This window comes from Thunnus albacares, chromosome 9, assembly GCF_914725855.1.
Source record: "Thunnus albacares chromosome 9, fThuAlb1.1, whole genome shotgun sequence".
NCBI classification, from domain to species: Eukaryota; Metazoa; Chordata; class Actinopteri; order Scombriformes; family Scombridae; genus Thunnus; species Thunnus albacares.
In genome coordinates this window covers 26,252,532-26,274,791 of record NC_058114.1, presented here as the reverse complement: position 1 = coordinate 26,274,791, position 22,260 = coordinate 26,252,532, and the positions used below count along the sequence as shown (strand labels likewise).

Below are 22,260 nucleotides of genomic sequence, written 5' to 3'. Positions count from 1 at the left end.
TTTCTTTGGCTGGTCAAAAAGTTTGTGGGAGAAGGAGTAGAATTGGAGGAATTTGAACTTTGACTTGGGCCACAGTGAGTTTTTCTGACTAGTGCTCAGCCTGTGATTTTATCATGGTTAATAGGATTTGAGTTGAGATACTGCTGACAAGTTTAGCCAAATATGACTGCTACTTGTTTCACCAAATTTTACATCTCGAATTTGATTAATTTAGTCCTATTAGCCTTTGTACATTTATGTTCCAAGTCTTTACACTAGTGTCACTAACTGCACAGTCTTAGAGTTTCACACCACAATCATAGCTCTTTTTCAGTGAACTCAGTGTCCTTGCAGCACCCCCTGCTCTAGTACGACCACCGTGTCTATGTATTATTAATTTCTCAGTTGTGGGACCTCAACTCAGCCACAAGAGGGAGCCTGCAACCCATATTGACAATCCAAAATCCCAAACCCTTTCAATCTGTTCCAGTAGTTTGCAGCCAAGAGAATGAGTCAGAATCTCATGCCACCATTTTATTTTTTACATCTATTATAGCACAGCTCTCCCTTTGATAACAAATGATGGGAATAACGACCTGTGATGTGCTAAATCTTTGTTCACGTGTGGGTGGAAGTGGGAGGATGGAAGTGCTGAGGGTACAGATGAGTGCAGAGAAGCTGATAGACAAAAATCCTCTGCATTTAATTTTGAGAGGAATTTTATGCTTAAAAATGCATTTCACTGCATGAAAATCAGCCTCCCTATCTCTAAGTCAACATGCAGCATGAAGAGTATTAGTTTAGCCACAGAGATGAGATGGACATAATGTGTATGTCTCAGCAGGTCTCCTTGACAACCGTAACATGGCAACAATCACTCTATATACAATAATCTGCCTATGTTTTTTTTTTTTGCTGCTCCTTTCCCTTATTGCTTTGCTGAGCTCTGAAGGTCCAGTTTTTATCTTTTTTTAAACTCCCTTCTTCACTGGCCTTTCAGAATTTTCCTGCTTACTGTCACCATGGATACCACAATATCTGAGAATAAATGAACATAATATGAATCATCAGGAAAGTCTAACCCGCTAATGAGTTATGAATGTGTGTGGTCATGACATCCTGTGCTTGCACTGTGGTCAAACATCATTACCGCTTTCCTTTTTGTTGTAATAAGCAAAATGTGACAACTGGTGTGATAACAGAAGCCGAGGCAAACACACAGTGACTTTCTCAAGACTCAAAAAAGCAATTTATTTAGCTGTCAAAGCTATGAGGGTGGCAGTCACTACTACAGTTTATTTACATATGTTCTACAATAGTATTTTATATTCTTTTCTTCTTTGCTTCGTCATGTGTACAAAATTTCTATATCATCCTATGGATAAACATCATCACTGCCTTGTTATTTTCGCTGCTGAATCCACATGATGATCACTCTCAACATTGTCCTGCCATCATTCTGGCACCTTCACATTCACACCTCCTCCTCTTGTCCACTATTTGCAATGTTACTCACTCTCTCTCACTTGTTGGTATCACTTCCTTCTATCCCTGTTAACAATCTAACCATTAATCTCCCCGCGGCGCCGATCACAGCGCCCCCAGGTCGTGGCACGAGCGGGACTTCTGCCTCAGGAACTTGCCCGCTTCTCGCTCTCGTGGGTACCGGGGCACCAGGTTGGACAGGAAGCGTTTGGCACGGGAGGTGATGCTTTCACTTCGGCCTCCTCCGCTCATGTCCTCTGCGCTGCTCCCCGGAGGCCACGGAGGCTGACCTCTGGCTAGCCGCACAGCACACTCAAGGAGCTCTGGGGTGCGGTGATCCAGAGAGGCAGAGATCTCAAGATACAGACAGTTGAAGAGGGCGGCGCTGGACATGGCCTCTGAGGGAAGAGATACCAGCAATGAATAAAGGCAGGTGTCAGGGCTTTAAGGTTAAAGAGAGGGGGGGAAGTTTCTCTATGTGCTCTTCTTAAATCTGACTTGAAGCCAAACATCCAACTGAAGTAACAAGCAAAATACATTTTTTAGTGGAGGGGGACTTTAAACAAGACATGATTTTAATCAATAAGCCAAAAACTGAGACCTTATTGTTCAGAATGGGCAAAAGACCAGCAACACCTTGCAATATAGTAGCCATGCTTTAAACTTTTAGAAAGTGCCAGATGTATTGATCTTTAAATTTTGAAGTGCTACAACTTTAAAACAGAAGATGTGTGGGGTTTTGTTTACCAGTCAGTGCAGAGGATGCTACATCAGTTTGATGTCCAAAAACACCACGACAAACTGCCAATATTTCACTTTAGTTTCACTTGAGTGAGCTTCTAGCCAAATATCGTGAGCTGTAAACATTGCAAACTACTCTAAGTTTGGAGGTATGCCATATATAATATAGTTTAATAGTATGTTGGATAGTTTCAGAGCCTCCATGCTGTAAAACTGCATGAATGTGGCCAAGCAGCGCACCCACAGTGAATGCTCTCCTGCTCTAACTGTAATTGTGACTCCCTTCATACTCCCACAATGCGATGAAGCTGAAGCGCTGACATTTATATTTTCACACATTTCACCCCACGTTAGTGTTTACTGACAGAGATTAGGGGCAGAAAATGTCAACACCAACCGTGAGGATAAAAGCTACAACAGAAGGAAGGAAACAATAAAACAAGCGAAGAAAAGATCAACACGTTGGAGGTAAAAATGGATTTTTATTGTACCTTGAGCGGTGACTTCACGGGAGCGAACTAGGTCACTCTTGTTGCCGACGAGGATGATGGGAGTTTGCGGCTGGGTCTCTCTCAGGAGAAGTCGGAGCTGAGCGGTGCGATGGAAACTACGCCTGTCAGTCACTGAAAACACCAGAACGCACACCTCACACTGCAGAGCCGACAGGTCCTGAGGGACAGACAGAGGAAGACACACAGTATGTTATAGTGCTGTGAGGTGGTGGAGGAAGGGAGGAGTGAAAGGAAACTGTATCTTTACGTTGGCTTTACCTGAGTTAAAACACACTGGAACACCTTGTATAGTAGTCAAATGTCAAATGAGTGTCAGTCAAGTCAAAACCTTTATTTCAAATCTACTTGTTAACACTGCATGGTATTAAAATCTCTCAGAACTGACTCTTAAGACTCAGCAGAAACCTTTCACTTTCTGCTGCGCTCATACAGTAAATATGTGCAGTGGAAGTGCTGCCTGGAGAAACAACAAACAATTGAGTGCTCTTTCTGAAATCCCCTGTGGTTTAGTGTGAAATTACTACTGTACAAGGCACCAACTACAACACTTCATAAATTCCTAGCGACACACATAGACTCATCATCTCCAAGCAAGAGAGAGACAAAAATAAATATGCCTGAGTGAACTCCTCAAAGATAACCGGCTAAACCTCAGCCTGTCTTTGTTAGAGCTGTCGTGGTCCATCGACTTTTAATTTGTATTAAATCTAAAACTGAGCGCAGACCAAAAGCAACTTCTGCACCCTAATAACAGAGGCAGGTCGTAACACTGCAATTACATAAGCAAATTCCTTGTAAGCCCAACATTACAGTGTCTCTCACAACAAATATAACTCATAATACAAAGAGTAACACATACAGATCCTCACAAAAAACACAGATTGTGTCACGACTCATGAAGGTGTGTACTTGGTGTTTCCACACTTCCACCTAAATCAGAACCAGTAATGCAGTAATTTTGCACATCTGCTCTGTGGGCAGATCTCTCTCTCTCTCTCTCTCTCTTTCTCTCTCTCTCTCACACACACACACACACACACACACACACATCCACACATAGATGCATCTGAACTGCACTCGAGGGAAAAGAGGAAAAAGCGTGCCAAACAACCTGATAATGAGCTTTCCTCAGTCAACTAGATGCAGATGCAGCAGGTTTATTCTCCCCTTTTTGCCACAGCATTTCTCTGAGCTTGGCATCAGTTTTGTCATAGTGCCTTCAAGTACAATAGACAATGCAACATGCTCCAGATACACAGTATGAATTCATTTGCACCTCTACAATATGCTACATACACAGTATACATCCATTTATGTGCTCTAGTTCCTTTGATTTTCCTTTTTGTTCACTTTTATTGATATTTTTTATCATGTTTAAAACATAATTTTCCTTTAGTCATAGTCTTCATGCTGTATAATTTGTGCCTGTATCTGGAGTACTGCATTCCTTGTTTTCAGATTAGTACATTGTCAGGGATACACACAAGTTCCCGTGGATGGATGGATGCTATCAGACTTCTTTACTATGTGCACTCAGCTAGAAACCCAGATATCATTTCGCAGGCTTATCTCCTGATACAACACACCATTATTCTGTGCAGCACACAAAGTGTTTCATATGCAGAACACCAAATGAATGCGGCAAGAAAAGTCAGTAAAAAATCCAGACTGAAAAGGTACATTTTGAGCTTCTTAAAACAGTCCAAGGATTCAGCAGCCCTGAGGACCTCTGAAAAGAACAGATATATATATTATATATATGTACAGTATATAAATATATATATATATATATATCACTGAAGTGTGAATAAGCAGCTGAGCGCACTGTATACAGCTGCAGAGAGGGCTCAGTGGCCTAATGAGAGAGCAGGGAGCAAGGAGTGTGGGAACGGTGAAGTGTTGTTTGCCTCACCTGTCTCCAGTTGTCATAGATAATGATGGTGCTGTCCTCGTCATCCACAGTGACTGTGCGCACATAACCCTCCCCTAAGGACAGGGAGAGCAGCAGTTAGGTTTCATATGGGAGATGGGTGCTGTGATTTATTTACCTGCTGCACAGCACACATTACAGGTCACCTCTCCACTGAATTACACTGCTCTGCACAAATCCTGTCAGACAAACAGCTTTATACCATCAGAATCCACAGACGCAGTCCTGTCCATTTCCCCTGCGAGGGCGATGGCCAGAGAAGACTTCCCCACGCCGTTCTGCCCCAGCAGGGCAATTTTCAAGGGCCCGTCAATTCTGCCCTCCACTGCCACCATCAGACTGTCATCCAAGGCTGGGCTGAAGCTGATTGGTGAAGCAGAAGGTCCTGCTGCACCTGATGTCCAATCGCAGTCATCATGGACGGCCTCTTCCCGTCTGAGCTGGTGCTTTATTGGCAGAGGAGTGCTTCCTCTGCGAACAGTCGGGGTGCTGGGCAGAATCATACTGTCACACTGAAGGAGAGAGGAGCATAGATGGAACATATGTCCCCTGATTACGTAACACTAAAAGCCACCCTCTATTCAGATATGGCGTTTCTCACATATTACTACACAAGGTAAAATTCAAGTTTGATCTGCATTATGACATGTTGTGAATTTAAGAGATACTCAAGTGTTTTATGATGTAGTTCAATGAAGTTAGGGGCAAGAGCTAAATTTTAAAAATAACTCAGAGCAGCAGAGGCTGAGATATCCTTACTTTTAGTCCCTAGCATGAGTCAGTTCTCATAATGCAACTCAATAATGTCTTTCATTCATTCTGTGCCTGTCTCAAGTCGATGTTAGTCCAATATACACTCTCTTTTAGCTCAGTTTTTGGTCTCCATCAACTCCTGAGGGAAATTAACTTTGAATATTGTTTAGTTGTGCGTAGGTAGCCTACTGTGTTTTTTAAAAAGTCTTAGAGAGCAAAACAGTTAAGCAAAATAATTAGCTAAAAGAGGCTAAAAATATACTCTGTAGAGCTGAAGGGAATTGCAGTGAGGTGACAGTTCTTGATGGGTTAATCAACATTGTGAGCAACATCTTTCAAACTACACATCACAGTCATTTGATACATTATTATATATACTCCTCCAGTCAGTCAAAAGTTGGTTTAGTGATGAAAATGACAAACTGGTTTATAATCTGCTAGTATTTTGTAATGCAGGACACCCCTCCCTGAACCACCACCTACCTAAAACACACTCACTCACACACACACACACACACCCTGAGGAAAACTGGCACGCTGTCAGTTCAATAATCCCCTCCATTCAACTGACAGTTATATCAAACATCATCACATCACCACCACTTTGCCCCAAACCTGAGCTAATTGAACGCTGGATATATTGGAGCAGTTTTTGGCCCCCGAGCTCGCGCATCCTTACCTTATTGGTCGCTTTCTCCTCATCGTTGAGTCCGTCTTCGGGCACATCTGTCGGCATCTGCAAACTGAAATCAAGCGATTTGGATGAGGACTCCCAAAAGACACAGAGCAACCCCCTCCCTACCCACCCACTCACCCCAGCTTTCCTCACCCCTTCCCCAACCCACTCACTTCATGAACTCCAGCCCCGTGCAGCCCGGTATGATCCCTCACCTGTAACGCGGCTCTCTGCAGCGAAAGTAAGCACGTTCTCTCTTTCTTTCTCTCTGCCCTCCCTCGCGCACTATTTACACCCTCTCCCCCTTCAATTTGTGCCTCTCTCTCTCTCTCTCTCTCTCTTTTTCTCTCTCTCTCTACTACTACTACTATCACTCTCACTCTATCGCCTCAGGTTACGGCCCAGGTCCAGTCCTGCAGTCAGCACCGTCATTCATCACTGGCTCTCCAAACTGACTATGACTCACTGACTTGCCGCGTAACTGCTGTTCTCCAGATTTGGATTTTCTGCAGAGGAGAGATGTGAAACCAACTCTACCAGTGGACTCGCGCGTTTTAAGTGTTTGCTGCAGGTGCCCGCTGCTCAGTGATGCGAGTGGAGCAGAGTGTGATGGAGGCAGGGAGGCAGCAGTGGAAAGATGCTCAGTGTCACGAAGTGCTCATTGACCCCTGGAAGATGGAGGCGATGTGAGGGCCGGCCGCTGGGGGGCAGCATAACACAAGAGTTGTCTTCACTCATTGGCTTTGCGTGTGTGTGTGTGTGTGTGTGTGTGTGTGTGTGTGTGTGTGTGTGTGTTTGTGTGTGTGAGAGAGTGTGAGAGTGTGTGTGTGTCCTTCGGGGATTTATATTTAAAATATGTCATTTGGGTGTTCCTTTGGTAGGTAAGGGCCACCTACCTACACCCAGTCTGCCAGTCTTCTCTTCTCCCATGTGTCCTGCTGAAAACACACATGACCTTTTCCTTGAATGACTCATTTAGATATCATTGAATCAAGTCATTTCTAGTCCCTGATCCAAGTATTTGGGCATGTTTTCTGTCAGAATGTAAGTGTGGCCATGAGCGGTGCGGAGCGGTGGTGCGCCCCTCCCACACAAAGCCACAATAGACTCCGGCAGTGAGCAGCCAGGGTGCTATTATAGCCCTAATCCTGCTCCTATTATACAGGCCAGAGAGAGAGCGAGAGACACAGAGAGGGAGGTAGAGCTGAAGATGAGGTCATCCCAAACAGCGCACACCCAGGGTCACTGCCTCACTATAGAGGGACAGAGATAAAGAGAGGGATGGAGCAGGCCATGGGGCTGCAGGGCGAGCTGGAGAGAAAAGGCCTGCGGAAGACTGAAAGTGGGAGATGCTCAGAGGGCTGAATGGAAAGGAGGTGAGGTTAAAACCTGTGTGCAAGGTGCACAAAAACACACCACAGCATGCCAGGGGGTGGTAAAGTACTTTGTTTATTTCATATGCATATGAAACCACACTACAATAGGAGCAGGAAACCTTGATAATGGCCATCATTTTTGTAATAATGTTAATTCTAATTCACAATTGGATAAAATAATAAACTGTAGGAAAGTAAAAATACACGCTAATGGAATAAAACCAGTAAAGTAAAATTAGAATCAGTACATAAATAAACAATGAATAAATACTGAATAAATAAGTGAATAAATAAAAGAACAATTTATTTAACCTACACCCAAACAAAATAAATAGCTCTAATGCATGAACCCTGGCAATGATTTCATGGGACAGTTAAGAAGGTGTCTCCATGAAGAGATTTTTTTGCATTTTTATCCCTGCACCGTTCATTTTCTGTTGCGTCCGTTGCCCACAGTACCCGAGTCCACAGTGACCAGCTCTGTGGTGCCGCATGTTGCATTAATATGGTGATCGTCCCTGTTACAGAGGTGTTCAATCTGCCCAAAAATAGCCTCTCTAGTCTGGAGAACTGGACACAACCACACAAATCATGCCACACTCTTTCCGCCTGCTGCGGTGGGTTTCTTTGTCTCTTTCACCATATACAGTTGCTTCAGTTAAGCACACCACCAGCACCTTTTCTTTGCATGTTAAAAACCCATAGTTGAGAGCAAACAGCAAGTCTTTTCTGCCACCGTCCATGGCTGAAAGTTGCCATTTCCAGCTAGCAAAACGTAGATTTCTTTGCTAAAACACAAGAGCAATTCCCCACTAGTCATTTAGCACAATCACTGGAAGATTCCCATGAAAGGTATCCTTGTACATTCTTTAATCTAGGATTATTCATTTTACAAAGAATAACAAGTCTTGGTGAGCTGAAACACTTTGGTAGGCAACTGTGAAATATTAGCTGGCAAATACAACTGCATGCCGTGGATACTTTATCCAAGCCCATACCACTCCACATCCAGCACCACTGCACTACTCAGACCTCTGCAGCTTTAGCAGCTTATTATAAAAAAAACAAAACTACATTTTGAGCCTCAACCACTCATTTGGAGAGTACATTGCAGCTATATCAGCTATAAAATATTGCATAGACAATATGCTCAGCAGTGTCAGGGACTATAGATAGTGCTATTGCAAGATAAAGCATTTTTGTCCACTGTTGCACTGATATCACAAGCAAAAAGATCTGGAGGAGTTCTCTCAGCCAGTTTTTGTGCAACTATCATTCACAGTGAAGTAAAACTGAGTCCATGAAGCAGCCTAGAGCTGAGTCTAACTATCAATTAACAGTCAATACCCCTTTAATCACCCAGGGGTGGATTTCACAGTTGTATAGCCCCAAAACTGCCTGCCAACGTCTCTCTTTCACTTTCACTGTCTTGCGCACACACACAAAAACACACACACACATGCACACACGCGCACACACGCACACACACACACACACACACACACACACACACACACACACGCACACACGCACACACACACACACACACACACACACACATACACAAATCCATGTTTTCTTCCTCAAGTCTGATTACTCATCATTGATTGCTCCATGTTGGCTGGTCTTGTTTCTCATTCTTCTGTTTTTTTTTTCTCCCTCCATTCCCGCTGTGGGTTAAACTCAGAGGAAGTAGTCAGGGGGCGGGGAAGGTGGGTTGCTGGTGCGGGTCGGTGGGGCTTCGCCTGTGCTGTGGTTCGTGCTGAGGAGCTTCTCGTAGCGAGCCTTGTAGGCGTCTCTCTCCCTCAGCACCCGAGTCAGCTCACACTGTAGCTGTTCCAACTGCGGAGGGAAAAGAAATTTGATTTTTTTGGAATTTTCTGAGCCACAGTGCAGAGTGCAAATAAACTATAAAGATTTGAGGTTTTTGAGGGGACTTATGACTGTCAGGATGTCAGACACTGGATGTTTCTCCTTTAGGAGCTATTTCAGGGTCAGAATTTCTAATCAAGGCTTGATATAAGATTAAGGATTAAGACTGGTGAAGGATAAGGCTAATATGTGCCTAAGAGGAAATATCAAGCTTGTCAGTGAGAGTCATGAATGCAAGGATGTGTGTGTGTGTGTCTGTATGTGTGTACCTGTTGTGTGAGCACATGTTTCTCAGACTCCAGAGCGTGGCGGTGCTGTAAGCGCTTGTAGCGGCAGGACTGGGCATAGCCACGGTTCTTTAGCGTGCGCCGTTTCTGCTTCAAGCGCACCACCTCATCTTTGCTCACACCGCGCAGGTGCCGGTTCAGCTCCCGCACTGAAAGGCTCACCAGCTGCTCATCAGAGAAGCGCTCGTTCACCCCGCACTGCTGACAGATGGAGAAAACACACAGAGAATATGCTGTTCCTCAGTGTTAATTGGCAACAAGACACATGCTGGCAGTGGTTGGAATGTATACAGTGAGATGAGTGTGATATACATGCGAGGGAGGGTTTGGAACAGACTGAAATATATAAAAGTGGTATACATGTGATGTGTCATAATGTGTGCGTGTCTGTCTGTCAGGGGGCACATTTCGGCACCACATGTCCATAATCTGTCATGTAATCTGACTAAGTGTGGGTGACAGTTATCAGGATTACGCACAGCAATAATAGCAGATATAATCATAAGCTCACACTGTGCTCTATATACCGCACCGAGAGATCTATACAGGCATCCTGATCAACCAGAACACAAACTGCAAAGTTTGTATACCAATTAAAATTATATCCAGAATAGATGTCCTAGAGAGCATTAAAGACTGGGTTTTATTGGTACTTGGGGGAGCATGTTTGGTTATTTAAAGTGTTAGTTTTTACATAGTTATTCATGTAATTCATTTAAAGATTAAGACTTTGTTTGCAAAAATGTTAAAAGTTTATTTTGGAACGCTGATTGAAGTACTTTGAAATACAGAGTTATCTAAAATTGCAAAAGAACAGTAGCAGCTGATAGCAGGACTCCAAAGATTCATAAATGAATGAAAATATGTCTTTTTTTAATGTGAAAGCAAGACTTTGTGCCCTCAAAGACAAGAGATTTAACATCACTTATTGTTGCCATACAGAGGCCGATACTTGAGGTGATACTTCAGATAGACACAGACATTAATAACCATGTTCTAATGTCCTAATCCTAATCCTTCACTGCACGATCCCTCTCAGCTCTCATGCTACACTGTTTCCTCACTTCCTCCACCTCCTAAAATGTCCTGTGCGTCACTAAGCACCTGCCTCTCTCTTATAATACATAGGTGGTTGCCCTGTGTACCTGATTGACTTGTGGGTGGTGATGGTGATGATGGTTGCCATGCATGGGGTGGTGCAGGTGGTGCTGGTGATGATGGTGGTGATGAAGGCGGCCCTGAGGGCTGAGGGGTTGTGGGTAGGGAGCTGAGGTGGGGGCGGCGTTGGGGAGCGAGGGAGGGGCGGATGAGAGGAAGACGAGCGGGCGATGGCACATGTCTGTCCCCTTGGCGCAGGAGATGTCGCCTCCGCTGTCGCTGCTGGAGTCTCCCAGGTTGCTGCTCGAACTCTGAGAAAGACCCGGAAACTGAAGATGAAGAGGCAGTAAAGAGGAAAAGAGAAAAAGTCAACTCAACATTCTTTAAAAATCACTATAAAAGATATAAGACTCATAATCTTAACATAGTGTAGAGACAACAGATTGTTACCTGTGAGCTGACAGCCGCAGCAGCCGAGTTCAGCAAAGCCTCCACAGCATCCTCACAGCCCAGGAAGCCATTGACCGGCCCCCTCTCTCTGTCCCCTCTCTCTGGCACCCCTCCTAAGGCTCCCAGCAAAGTGGCGGGCCCCGTTGCTTCACCTCCAAACTGTTGCTGCAGCGCCGCCAGCCAGATCAGATCCTCCAGCGAGGCTGGGGTGGGACCCTGCGGCCCACCGTGGACCGGGCTGCCCTCCATGTTCCCCTGAGAGCCGGAGCTGATGCCAGAGGTGAAGCTGTTGGAGATGGACAAGGGGAAGGAGATAGAGGAGGAGGACGAAGACAGGGAGGACGAGCCCGAGGGTGGTGGGTGGGCGTCGCTGAGCGTTGGTGAGGGTGGCAGCGAGTTGTAAGGGCTGGAGCTCAAACTGGAGTCCTGCGGAGGGTGGCTGGTGTATGGGGAGCTGGAGGGGTCCTGGGGGAGGCCAGATTTGGGATATGAACATTGAGCAGGGAGCGGAGGAGTGTCTGATTTCACCTCAAACTTGAGGAGATCAAAGTCGTTTAAGTACTCCATGGCCAGGGGGCTCGGGGGGAGAGAGGGCATGGGGAGGGAAGGAGAGGACATGGTGTCTGCTGCTACTGCTGCTGCCAGTGGGAGCTTCAACAGGGTTTCTCTGTGTGTCAGGATTGTTGGACAGTCCACTCCTCTGCCTCAGTGCAGCTCATAGACAGCAGCAGTGGTGAAGTCAGGAAGTAGACTGACTGGTGAGTTTCCTCTGTGAGAAACTGTACGTCCCTGTGTCCTTGTGTCTGTCTCCCTTGTCTTGAGGGAAAGACGGAAAAGAAAAGATAGAGTTTGAGATACAAAAAGGAAAGGAGTGGTGTAAGTTTTTCAGGTATAAATCTATCAAAAAGTTTGTTTGGTACCACTTTCTAATAAGACACCCTTTATAAGAGGTTTATAAGTTGTAGTTATTGGTTTTATTTATCATTCACTAATACCTTATAGATGTTGTGGTAGAAAATCCTCCTCCAGCATGACATTCATATAAAAATTCATCAGAAATTTCCACTTAAATGGACTGCTCCACCACCAAAATACATCCATCAATGATGAACTTATTAAGTTAATGTACTAAAGGGCCAGTGTGTAAGATTTAGGGGGATCTATTGTCAATATTGGCAAAAATGGAATATAACATTCATAAGTATGTTATCATTAGTGTATAATCCCATGAAACTAAGAACTGTGTTTTTGTTAGAATGAGTTCTTTATATCTACATAGGGATTGGATCCTCTTCATGGCTGTATAAAGAGAAATGGATACAGCATTAGAGGCGGGGCCCCGTTCATTCCTATGAAAGTTGCTCAGTGGCGCATGAAGCCAAAGAAGTTCAACTTCTTCCATATAGTTTCTGCATCTGTGGGGCCCATAGAGCACTAGCAACTTCTGCTGACCAAGCCGGCTGCTTCCGGTTTAGCCCTTCAGCTAACTTGAATGGGGATAAAACAATTCAATCGTGTGGCTCTTCTAGACTTTCCAAATGTTATCAGACTGAATGGATCAACTTCTTATGGTGAAATGAGTCATTTCATGGCGGTTTTGACACTCAAAAAAATGTATCTGCTGATTTACAGATGTCCCTTTCACAATATAAGTCTATGGGAAAAAGTATTTTTGGGCGCAATAGAGTCATGTGACATTGCAATTACACAGTTTGGCCACTATGTCAAATTGGCTTGAAAGCTAGGCGCTATTCCTGGGGGCTTGGTCCTCTTCCACGGTTCCATGTTGCACCGCCATGTTTTTAAAGTAGCCTAGAACGGACAAACCAAACACTGGCTCTAGAGAGGGCCTTTTGCATTTTTTGTGAGTTTTGTGGCCACCGTAGGTTCTCCTACATGCTTGGAAGGGGGGGGTTGCAATCTGCAACCTCACCACTAGATGCCACTAAATCCTACACACTGGTCCTTTAAGTAGAGCTGCAAGAAACCAGAAAATATTCACATATGAGAAGCTGGAATCAGAGAGTTTGGATATGTTTTCCTTAAAAAAAGATTAATTTAATAGTTGGCAACTAATCAACTAATCGTTGCAGTTCCAGTATTAAGTCCATTTAAGGGCATGTCTTAATGAATTACAGAACTAGCTGAAAACACAAAGCAAGTTTCATGCTGGAGGAGAATTTTCTACAACCTGAAATTTGCTTTTATGAATAGCTTATAAATGATCTATAAAGCATTAGTAAAGGATTTATTAGCCATTAATAGTCATTAACTAAGCTTATGAACCCCTTTAGAAAGTGGTACCCATTCATTATTCTGAATATTTGTTAAACAAGATCATAAGATTGTGTCATTGTATGTATTATGATACAAAAATGCTCTCACAAATCAAAAGCAGTTCAAGATCTCTAGTTTGTAGACGTCTGAGGTCTTTTTGCTGTGGTATGTCACAATCTTCTTAAATGTAGTTTTAAAGATGAATGTACTATAAATGCCCTGACACCAAGGTCAATCTGACTTTGTTGAATTCAGACTGTGAGTCTATGTGGCAGGCCTGTTTGTGTGTTATAATAAGACATTAATCTGCAACACACATCCCCCCTTCCCACCATCTTACTCACACACGTATAGGACTATAAGCGCTCACGTACAGTACACGTGCATCTTCGCTTGCACATGCAAACGTTTGTGACCAAACAAATCAGGACTCCTTGGGTCAACTAAACTTTTACCACATACTTAATCATTTGTAATATGCATGTAATGTTATGTTAACTATGCAAGTGTGTTTTCTGTCGTTTCATGGTATAAAAGTTACAAAATATAATCCTTACATTGCCTGTCATATCTGAAAGGAATTACAGTACTAACTTTGAACAATGTAGTTCTTCATGTGAAAAAAATGTTTTGTTTATCTATATAACAAAAAGGACGGCCTCATTTCCAGTGCTGTTTTCATCTCTATGTAAAAATGATTGCAGGTTATTGCTCTAATGCAGTCACCCACAATAGATATATAACGTAATATGTCTAGAAAGATCTGTCTACTGAACACATAACTGACCAAAGCGCAAGAATTCAGAGGGCTTAATCATTTTTGACAGAAAGATCCACAAGTCTCACAGACCAAATCCAATTATCAACAGGTTCAGACTTTAATCCAGAGCCCAAGACTTTCTGAAAGAATCGAAACACACTTTTATACACCCGGATGGGAGAAAAAAAGTTCATTTTCAGTTGAACCTGATACACGTTATGTATTAGAATGTTACAATTTCCTTTTATTTTACCTTGTCAACTCAGATATAAGTTTAAAAGATTTTATGTACAGTAAAGTTATGATATGAAGAAGGTATAACTTATTCTGTTTTCATGATAGATAACTGACAATGTGACGAGCTAAACATTCATCAAACAAGTCAAAACATTCATACACAGTCAAACAAACTGAAAAGATTGAGTTTGTCTCAGAATATAAAAGAAAAAGTTCAATAGTTTCAATAAGATCAAGTGGTAACTACATCAGAGAAAGATGTAGAGGAGCAAAGCTATTTCCTCCAATAACACTAATTATAGGCCTTCAAATATAATAGTTACCACTATAAAAATGAACATCTAATTAAAAATCCACCTTTGACTAGTGCCTTTGCTGCGCAGCTCATTAGTTTTGCCCCCTGTGGTTCAAAATGGATTGTAAAAGAAAGCAAACATTGACAGGGCTCCATGGAGGCCTCAATCTGGCTCTGGACCAGAGTCACGGCAAAAAGCCAGCCAAAAAGAGCGACACACACACACACACACACACACACACTCACACACATGAGAGAAAAAAGTAGAATGAACACAGGCAGCGATAAAGGCCTGACATGAGAGACATGAGACATGTCAGAGGGAGAAACAGTCAAAGTGAATGAGATGAACTTACCGTCGGTCATAGAGATGAAGGATGGTTTCGAGCTCTTTTCAACATCCCCCCCCCAACACACACACACAAAAATAATCGACTGACTGGTTGACTGACACGTTTGGAGAGAGACACAGAGGAAACAGAGAGTGTGTGTGTGCGCATGTGAGTGTGTATAGCACTCTGTCACTGAGTGCCACTGCCCCCTTTCTTTCTTTCCCCTCTGCTGCAAATCCCTGTTTGCAACAATCCCCTCCTCCCCTCCCCACCCCCCCATATCCCTCTCTCGTGGTTCACAGGCATGTTCCCACTCTCTGGCAATGTCTCTCTCTCTCTCTCTCTCTCTCTCTCCCTCTATCTGTTTTTCTCACTCCACGTCTGCATGTCTCTCTTTATTTCTGTTTCACTATACTTTTATATTTGACTTCTCTGCGTTTTGTCTCTCTGTTTCCTTGTATCTGTGTGTTTCTCTCTCGCTCCCTCTCTCCCCACACACACACACACACACACACACCTACAAACTCCCCTCTCTCTCCCTCTGATGCTGCACTTTTCCATCGTATAAAAGATAAAACTATTTCACACTTTTTTCATGCACAAACATACATACACACACACACACACACACACCAGGACTGCCACACACATCAGGTGTTTCACCCCTCGTCAAATGATGTAAAACTGCAGGCCATGTACATGTGCACACTCACTCATATACACAACAAGTCATGATGACAACTGAGAGTCGGTCACAAATTAAGGTTTAGTCAGTCATCGCTGAGTAAAAAAGTCTTGTTGTGTTGACTCAAGTTGGACTGTTGACTCTGCACTGCCTCACAGTGGACACTCTCAGTTACTGAACTGAGTCTGTCAATTGATCAGGATGTGATGCAGAAAAGAGCAGCTTGATTCAGGGCTTTATCACTCTGCAAAGTCGGTTAAATGTCACCTTTTAACCTCTTTAACCCCAAAATTATATTCAAATTCTAGTCAATACTCAAGATATGTCCACAAACATACAAATATATTGGCTGTAGTAGTGGGAAATGTGTATAAAATGACACACACCACATGCGGAGTCTTTCATTTGACGTAGTGCCTCTAGAAAGAGTCTTGGATTTGAATATTTCATTGCAATGAAAGAGCAATAAAGATCTGGAACAAAATTCGCCATTCATCCCAGAGGTACAGAATATATAGATAAAAACATTTACCTGAAAAAAACAAGGCTCCTAGAAGGTAAGAAATGCTTATATCTTTATTCACATTTATTCTCTTTTTGAAACCGTTTGAAGGTGAAGTCAAAGGGGAAGAGCACTGTGCCCATGTGACATGTTCAAATGAAACAATTTGGAAAGTTGTGAAAGTTTTGGACCATGAAACAGTGACTTTGACAAGAATCTGAGGATGGTGCACCACAGCGGGGTCTGCTAGGTTCTCCCAGGTCAAATTTAGTCAATGATTTTTTTAAAAATCCTTATCGAATTTTGTTAAGATAAAAAAAAAAATGCAGTTGCATATTGCTTGAAACTCTGCTTTAATACACTTGGTCTTGGGTTTACTGTTTTTCAATTAATTTGTGGTAATTTGATTAAACACAATTTTATTTAGTGAGCTGCACCATGTGTTTACAATATCAGTGAAAAAAAAATAAAGGTCTGGATCTCCACACCATGATCCTTAGATGGCTCAGGATTTGATAATAATGCAATGCAGATAATAATTAGAGTTTCATATTCTCAAACAAAGGTGCATATTTATCTAATAAACCATTTAACACAGTGTAACTGTAAGTCATAAAAGTCTGTGGTCTGGGATGTAGTTTTGGCATCTGAATCTCAGTAACATCAAATATTATTAAGTTCAATGTTGAAACAGTAATGTAAAATAGCGGTCTACATAACTTAGCATTTTGTCTGCAGTGAAACTTTCAGCTGCTAAATTTCCAAAATGTAGAAAAGAAAGACTTGAGAGAGGCGCTGTCTTAAAGACTTCAATATTTCCACAAAGGGCTTTGTTTTTGCTCTTACATATTAGCACCCCCTGTGTCTCCACACCACTCTGCCTCTTACAATTAGGCTCAAAATCTGTCAATTAATTCTGTTTTTTCCAACCCATTTAAGTCCACCGAGCGGAGAAATGCACAACAAGCATTTCTCAATGCTCCTTAAAAGCTAAACTTGTTAATCCGGAGTCTCTCTGTGTCTTAATAGTGTCTCGTTAAGGAATCAGTGAGTTAATAGTGCCTTCGCAAATCTGATTTGGACAGTAAACCAAACCTTTAAGACAACCAGACACGCTGACTCATGCAAACCGCACAAGACTCACAAACAGGATTTTACTCTTTTCCTTAATTTTGGGACATTTTCAACAACTCAGCAACATATTGAGGACAAATCAAATCTGACAACTGTTCAAGAGACAATACCACATTTTTTTAAACCTTAAAACAGTTTCTACTCCCTTCTTTCAGTTTCTCTTCCTCTCTTTCTCTATTTTAACCTCTCTATCTCTCCATCATTTGTGTTTCCGGGGGAAGCTTAGCAGCTAAACCAACAGGGCCTCCCGTGAGGGTGAGGGACAAAGAGAGGGGGAAACACAGAGGAACTTACCTCATACTTCATGCCAAACACACCACCACCCCTCCTGCATCTGCAACCACACACATCCTGCAGCATCTCAACGCACCTCACATTCAGGTGAAGCGTTTTCCATTTACAGCTCAAGACTGTTCACTGTAGCTTTGCATCCTTATTTCCAGAGGTATATTTAAGTAATTAGCTTTTTACGGGATCCAACACTGTGATTAACATAATGGGTAGAGGTAGTAGTGTTAGTAAATGTTGTAGTGGATGTACATATAATCCTTCACCCAAATTCTCTTTGCTGATGTACACACTATTTCTCAATAGAAACACTGACAAACATTTTTGGACGTTTTAGAAGTGGCTGCCAGCTGTGTTTTAAAGGAATAGTGAGGCATTTTGGGAAAGCACATTTGCTCTCTTACTTCCTGGAGTCTAGTCGTTTTGTATGGATTGATCTAACGAGATATAACTAATTAGTGGCTTTAGAGGTGCCAGAGAGTGGATTTTTTTTAACCTTTGAAAAAAGCCAGATGAACCGTTTCCAGTCTTTATGCTAAGCTAAGCTAACTGTCTCCTGGCTGTAACTTCATATTTAACAAAAAAATATCAGAGTGGTATTAATATTCTCACAAGATGTCAAACTATTCTTCCTCCAGAGTTCAGTGTCAGCAGCTTTATTGAGGAAAAGAAAGTATAAAAAGTCCAAGAAATCACATTTAATGATCTGTCTTTGCAGTCAAAAATAATGCCAACATGTTTTATGTATTCTTATGAGAAAGGGTCTTTGGGGATATAGAAATGCTTTTTTTGTCTCAGCCAGATGGAGGGGCGCAGCAGAGGTCTGTTTGATTGACATTAGCTGGCAGGCTACTGGTGTTATACCGCACAGAACAGAGACACAGTAAACAAGCTGCTGTAGCTGCAAGTCATGGACAGTTTTGCTAACAGAGATTTCGAAGAGCAATGACCAAACCAGCATGTAACGTGACCAAAGTAACATGCATGTTTACATGCTGTTTAAAATGCTGCAGCTGAGCAGCTAATTAGTTATCTCACCTGCTAACTGACGTTAGCACTGCACTTTTTTACCGGTGAACGTTTGGTGGCTTGTTCAAGAAGCTAAGACACAGGACAAGATGTGTGTTGATGCTTGTAAGTTAGATAAGAAGGAGACTTTTAGCAGTAAAGCTAATGTTGATTGTTGTTCAGAGTCTGCAGCTCTTGTGTTGTGTAGTAGGATGCTATCAGCAGTGTGACCGTCTGCTCTGCCTATCACATCACTTTATTGCTTTATACAAGATTTGATTTGCTGCATCAAAATAACTGAAATAATGTACTAGGGGGCACAATCATGAAATCAAAGACTTTAAAATATGAATTTCTCCCTTGTGGTTTCTGATTTTTTCTCAAAGAACACAGGACAAGTGATTTACAGAGCAGATATATATGCTGTATTGGACAGAAAAAATGTTAATTGGTCAGTGAGGTCTGTGAATTATCCAGTTTTCAAAAGTCATTTTTCAATATTTTTTTGAACAACACAAAAAAGAACTGATGTTGCAGGAGAAATCTTAGAGAGAGCAGATAAAACTGGAACTATCTGCACAACTGAATACCAGGCAAGGTAAGTGATAAAATATGTTTTGGTATTTTGGGTCAACTGACCCTTTAAGCTTGAGCTATCTCCCATCAGAGCCCGTAACCCCCTGAATGGGAAGCTGACCCCTCTGTCACCCTGTTAACCCGGGTCGATATCCTTCAGCTTTTATCCTCTGAAAGGCTCTAAAGACTAACTGGGGTCATGAAACAGGAGCTGCTGCAGTGGGAGAATCTCAAGCTGAGCTACAAGCAGAGGTGAGGGGGGGTAGGGGGGGGTTAAGGAAAAAAGAAGAATTGTTACGGAAGTATAGGTAGTGGTAAAACAGAAAATATTGACAGACAGGACAGAGGGAATGAGAGAGTGACAGAGTTGAGGACAGGCCTGGAACTGTTTGGACAGATGGTGTGAGGTGGAGGCCTGTAGGGTCCCACTAACTCGGGCCTTATCCCACAGATACATGTCCTAATCCCAACTAACTCTGCTACAAGCAGCAGGCTTACACGTCTCACCTCACAAGGGGCCCCCTCCCTCCCTCGCTCTGAGGATCTGTCTCCTTCACTCTCTACACACACACGCACACACACACACACACACACGCTATTAACAGTGTGGTGAGAAAACATATATGGTTGCCCCTCATAATTAGGCCTAAACCAAAACAAAAAAAAATGTTTTCATGGTTTGATTTAAGTCGTCTAATCAGCTGAAAAGGCTTGAGTAATAATAAGGGTTAGAAAAAATAATGCAAACACTTCAAGGCAGAGGATGTTAAAGGGTCAGTTCACCCAAATTACAAAAAACAAATATATTTTCTTCCTTGCCTCATGTGGTATCTAGCCATGCAGATAGTTTTGTTTGTCAAGGTTTGGATATAACCACCTCCAAGATGTCACAATCCCAACACGATAGACGTGAAATGGCATTTGTGGTGTTCAAAGCACTGAAAATTCAAAAACATTCAGCAGCAACATACCCTGGATAAACCACAGGACACACTGCAAATGATATTATTGAGACTATTTGAAAGTAGTTTTGATGAAAAGAGTTCATAATGAGTAATTTTGTTGAACTTTGAACCTTGAGGTAAAATACAACTGCAAGCACGGTTGCAAAGATGAGTCATATTAGGTTACGTGTCACTTAGCATTTATCAGCCTCTGTATGCTTTCTGTACAATATATAAACATTGTACACGCTGGACATGATCTGTATATGCTAAGCATTCATTGTATTTCAAGACTGTTTAATATGATATGTAACTTGCTCCTGTGGTTTAGACATGAGTTATTTAGCTCCTTTGGAGCTCGATTAGTCGTCTCGTGTTTCTATAAACACTCACATGTCAAAGCGCTGATAGAAAACCTCAATCAGCACTCTCTGGCAATGTTGTGAACTATCTAATAAAGACAAAAATGCCCAAAGACTCCTCTCTCACAGCTAAAAAATATCTGCTTTTTCTTTTTAGAACATTTGTAATTCTGCTTATGTTATACAGTTAAAGGAATAATTTGACATTTGGGAAACATGCTCATTCGCTTTCTTGCTGAGAGTTAGATGAGACACCACTCTCATATGTGTGCATTAAATATGAATATACAGCAAGGAGACGTTAGCTTAGATTAGCATAAAGACATGAAGCAGGAGCTAGCCTGGCTCTGTCCAGGTACAAAAATAAAAAATTAAATTAAAATTAATTAACACATAAAAAATGTATTTGTCAGCTTTAGAAGTGTATAACGGAAAAAGAAAGTCCCCACACTGTAGCTCCCTTTTTCTAAGTGCAGTTTAATGGGACAAGTGACGTTTTGAGCTACATGTCTGTCTGAAGAAAAGCATGTAGCTCGAAATGTCACTTGTGGATGTCCCATTAAACTGCACTCAGAAAAAGGGAGCTTCAGTGTGCAGACTTTCTTTTTCCTTTATATCTTGTTTCCAGCACCTGTTTTGAAGTTTTTTTGGATGTGTGTGTACCACACACTTTTTGATGAGCTTTGCAAGTGCTTATAAACTGATTTTTTTTCTAAACTTTTGGACAAATTTAGGCCACCTGTTTCCCCCTGCTCTCTAAGTTTAGCTAACGGTTTCTTGGCTAGCCTCATGGTTTAAGGACAAGACAGCAAATAAACATATTTCCCAAAATGTTGAACTATTCCTTAAAAATCCTTTGAGGCATTTGCATATATATTCCCACTGTGCATTCAATTCTAGTCAAATTCTTAGATGTGTTTTTCCTTCACTTACTTGAAACATTGCAGTAACATCAGCAGGACGCCTCGTGGCTGTATGATTTCTTTGCCTTTTCATTGAATGCAACTATGATTTAGACGGTAAACTAATGGAGCATGCTGTGAAGTGTTCATTAGGATCAAATACATTCAGACACATACTGTTTTATACTTTTCATCTCTAGTAAAAACCAGTTGAGTCAAATATCTTAGATCCACTCTGCCTCGAGGAACATTGTTTATCATTTAACCTCCTTGCTCCCCCTTCTCCTCGCCGCCTCTAATCTCAGTGTTTTTGAAACAGGCATCTAATCCATCACTTCAACTGTTAAGATTTAAATTGCCCATTTAAGGTTTGACTTTGAGCTTGTGTAGCTACAAGATTACACATTTCATACCTCTTAAACTAATTCCTGTCTTTTATTGATTTTCATTCCAGACCGTATAACTTGTGTCTCCTGTGACGTGCGCACGCTTGTTTGTGTTTGTGTGTGTTTACTGGTGTTGTGCACACGTGGGGTCTTGTTGTGAGTGGACTTATCAGGCTAGTCATGGGATTAGTGCTGATTCTCTCCCTGAAACTAGTGTCAGATTAACGGATACCCATGCCTTCATAAACCGTCTGTAATGTAGACATAAGCTGTGAGTACCCCTGCTATTACCTCACCCACCCCGGCCTCAACTGTCTATCCTCACTCATGTCAGATCAATGGACACACATATCACGATCAAATCACTTCTAGTTATACAGTTTGCACATGAAACGGGCTATAAAGGTTTGGAG

The 22,260-nt window shown here is 42.2% G+C and overlaps 2 protein-coding genes across 6 annotated transcripts; both read right to left on the bottom strand.

Annotated features, from left to right (window-relative positions):
• Window positions 1-1,209: 1,209 nt before the first annotated feature.
• On the bottom strand, window positions 1,210-6,796 carry LOC122988972 (GTP-binding protein REM 2-like). Of its 3 annotated transcripts, none has more exons than XM_044361649.1 (6): window positions 6,250-6,796; window positions 6,080-6,143; window positions 4,850-5,159; window positions 4,630-4,703; window positions 2,697-2,874; window positions 1,210-1,862 (listed from the first exon to the last, which is right to left on the bottom strand). In XM_044361649.1, exons 1-6 carry the CDS (start codon window positions 6,252-6,254, stop codon window positions 1,570-1,572), a joined length of 924 nt encoding a protein of 307 aa, XP_044217584.1. In that variant the 5' UTR covers window positions 6,255-6,796; the 3' UTR covers window positions 1,210-1,569. The 3 variants fall into 3 exon arrangements, with proteins under 3 accessions (XP_044217584.1, XP_044217586.1, XP_044217585.1); XM_044361651.1 differs by having other exon boundaries at window positions 6,457-6,795; XM_044361650.1 differs by having other exon boundaries at window positions 6,292-6,794.
• Window positions 6,797-7,509: 713 nt separating this feature from the next.
• nrl (neural retina leucine zipper) lies at window positions 7,510-22,250 on the bottom strand. Of its 3 annotated transcripts, none has more exons than XM_044360490.1 (5): window positions 21,493-22,250; window positions 11,160-11,975; window positions 10,757-11,038; window positions 9,594-9,809; window positions 7,510-9,294 (listed from the first exon to the last, which is right to left on the bottom strand). In XM_044360490.1, the coding sequence occupies exons 2-5, from the start codon at window positions 11,775-11,777 to the stop codon at window positions 9,136-9,138; spliced, it is 1,275 nt and encodes a 424-aa protein (XP_044216425.1). In that variant the 5' UTR covers window positions 11,778-11,975; window positions 21,493-22,250; the 3' UTR covers window positions 7,510-9,135. The 3 variants fall into 3 exon arrangements, with proteins under 3 accessions (XP_044216425.1, XP_044216424.1, XP_044216426.1); XM_044360489.1 differs by lacking the exon at window positions 21,493-22,250 and adding an exon at window positions 15,085-15,239; XM_044360491.1 differs by lacking the exon at window positions 21,493-22,250 and having other exon boundaries at window positions 11,160-12,331.
• Between the last annotated feature and the right edge of the window lie 10 nt (window positions 22,251-22,260).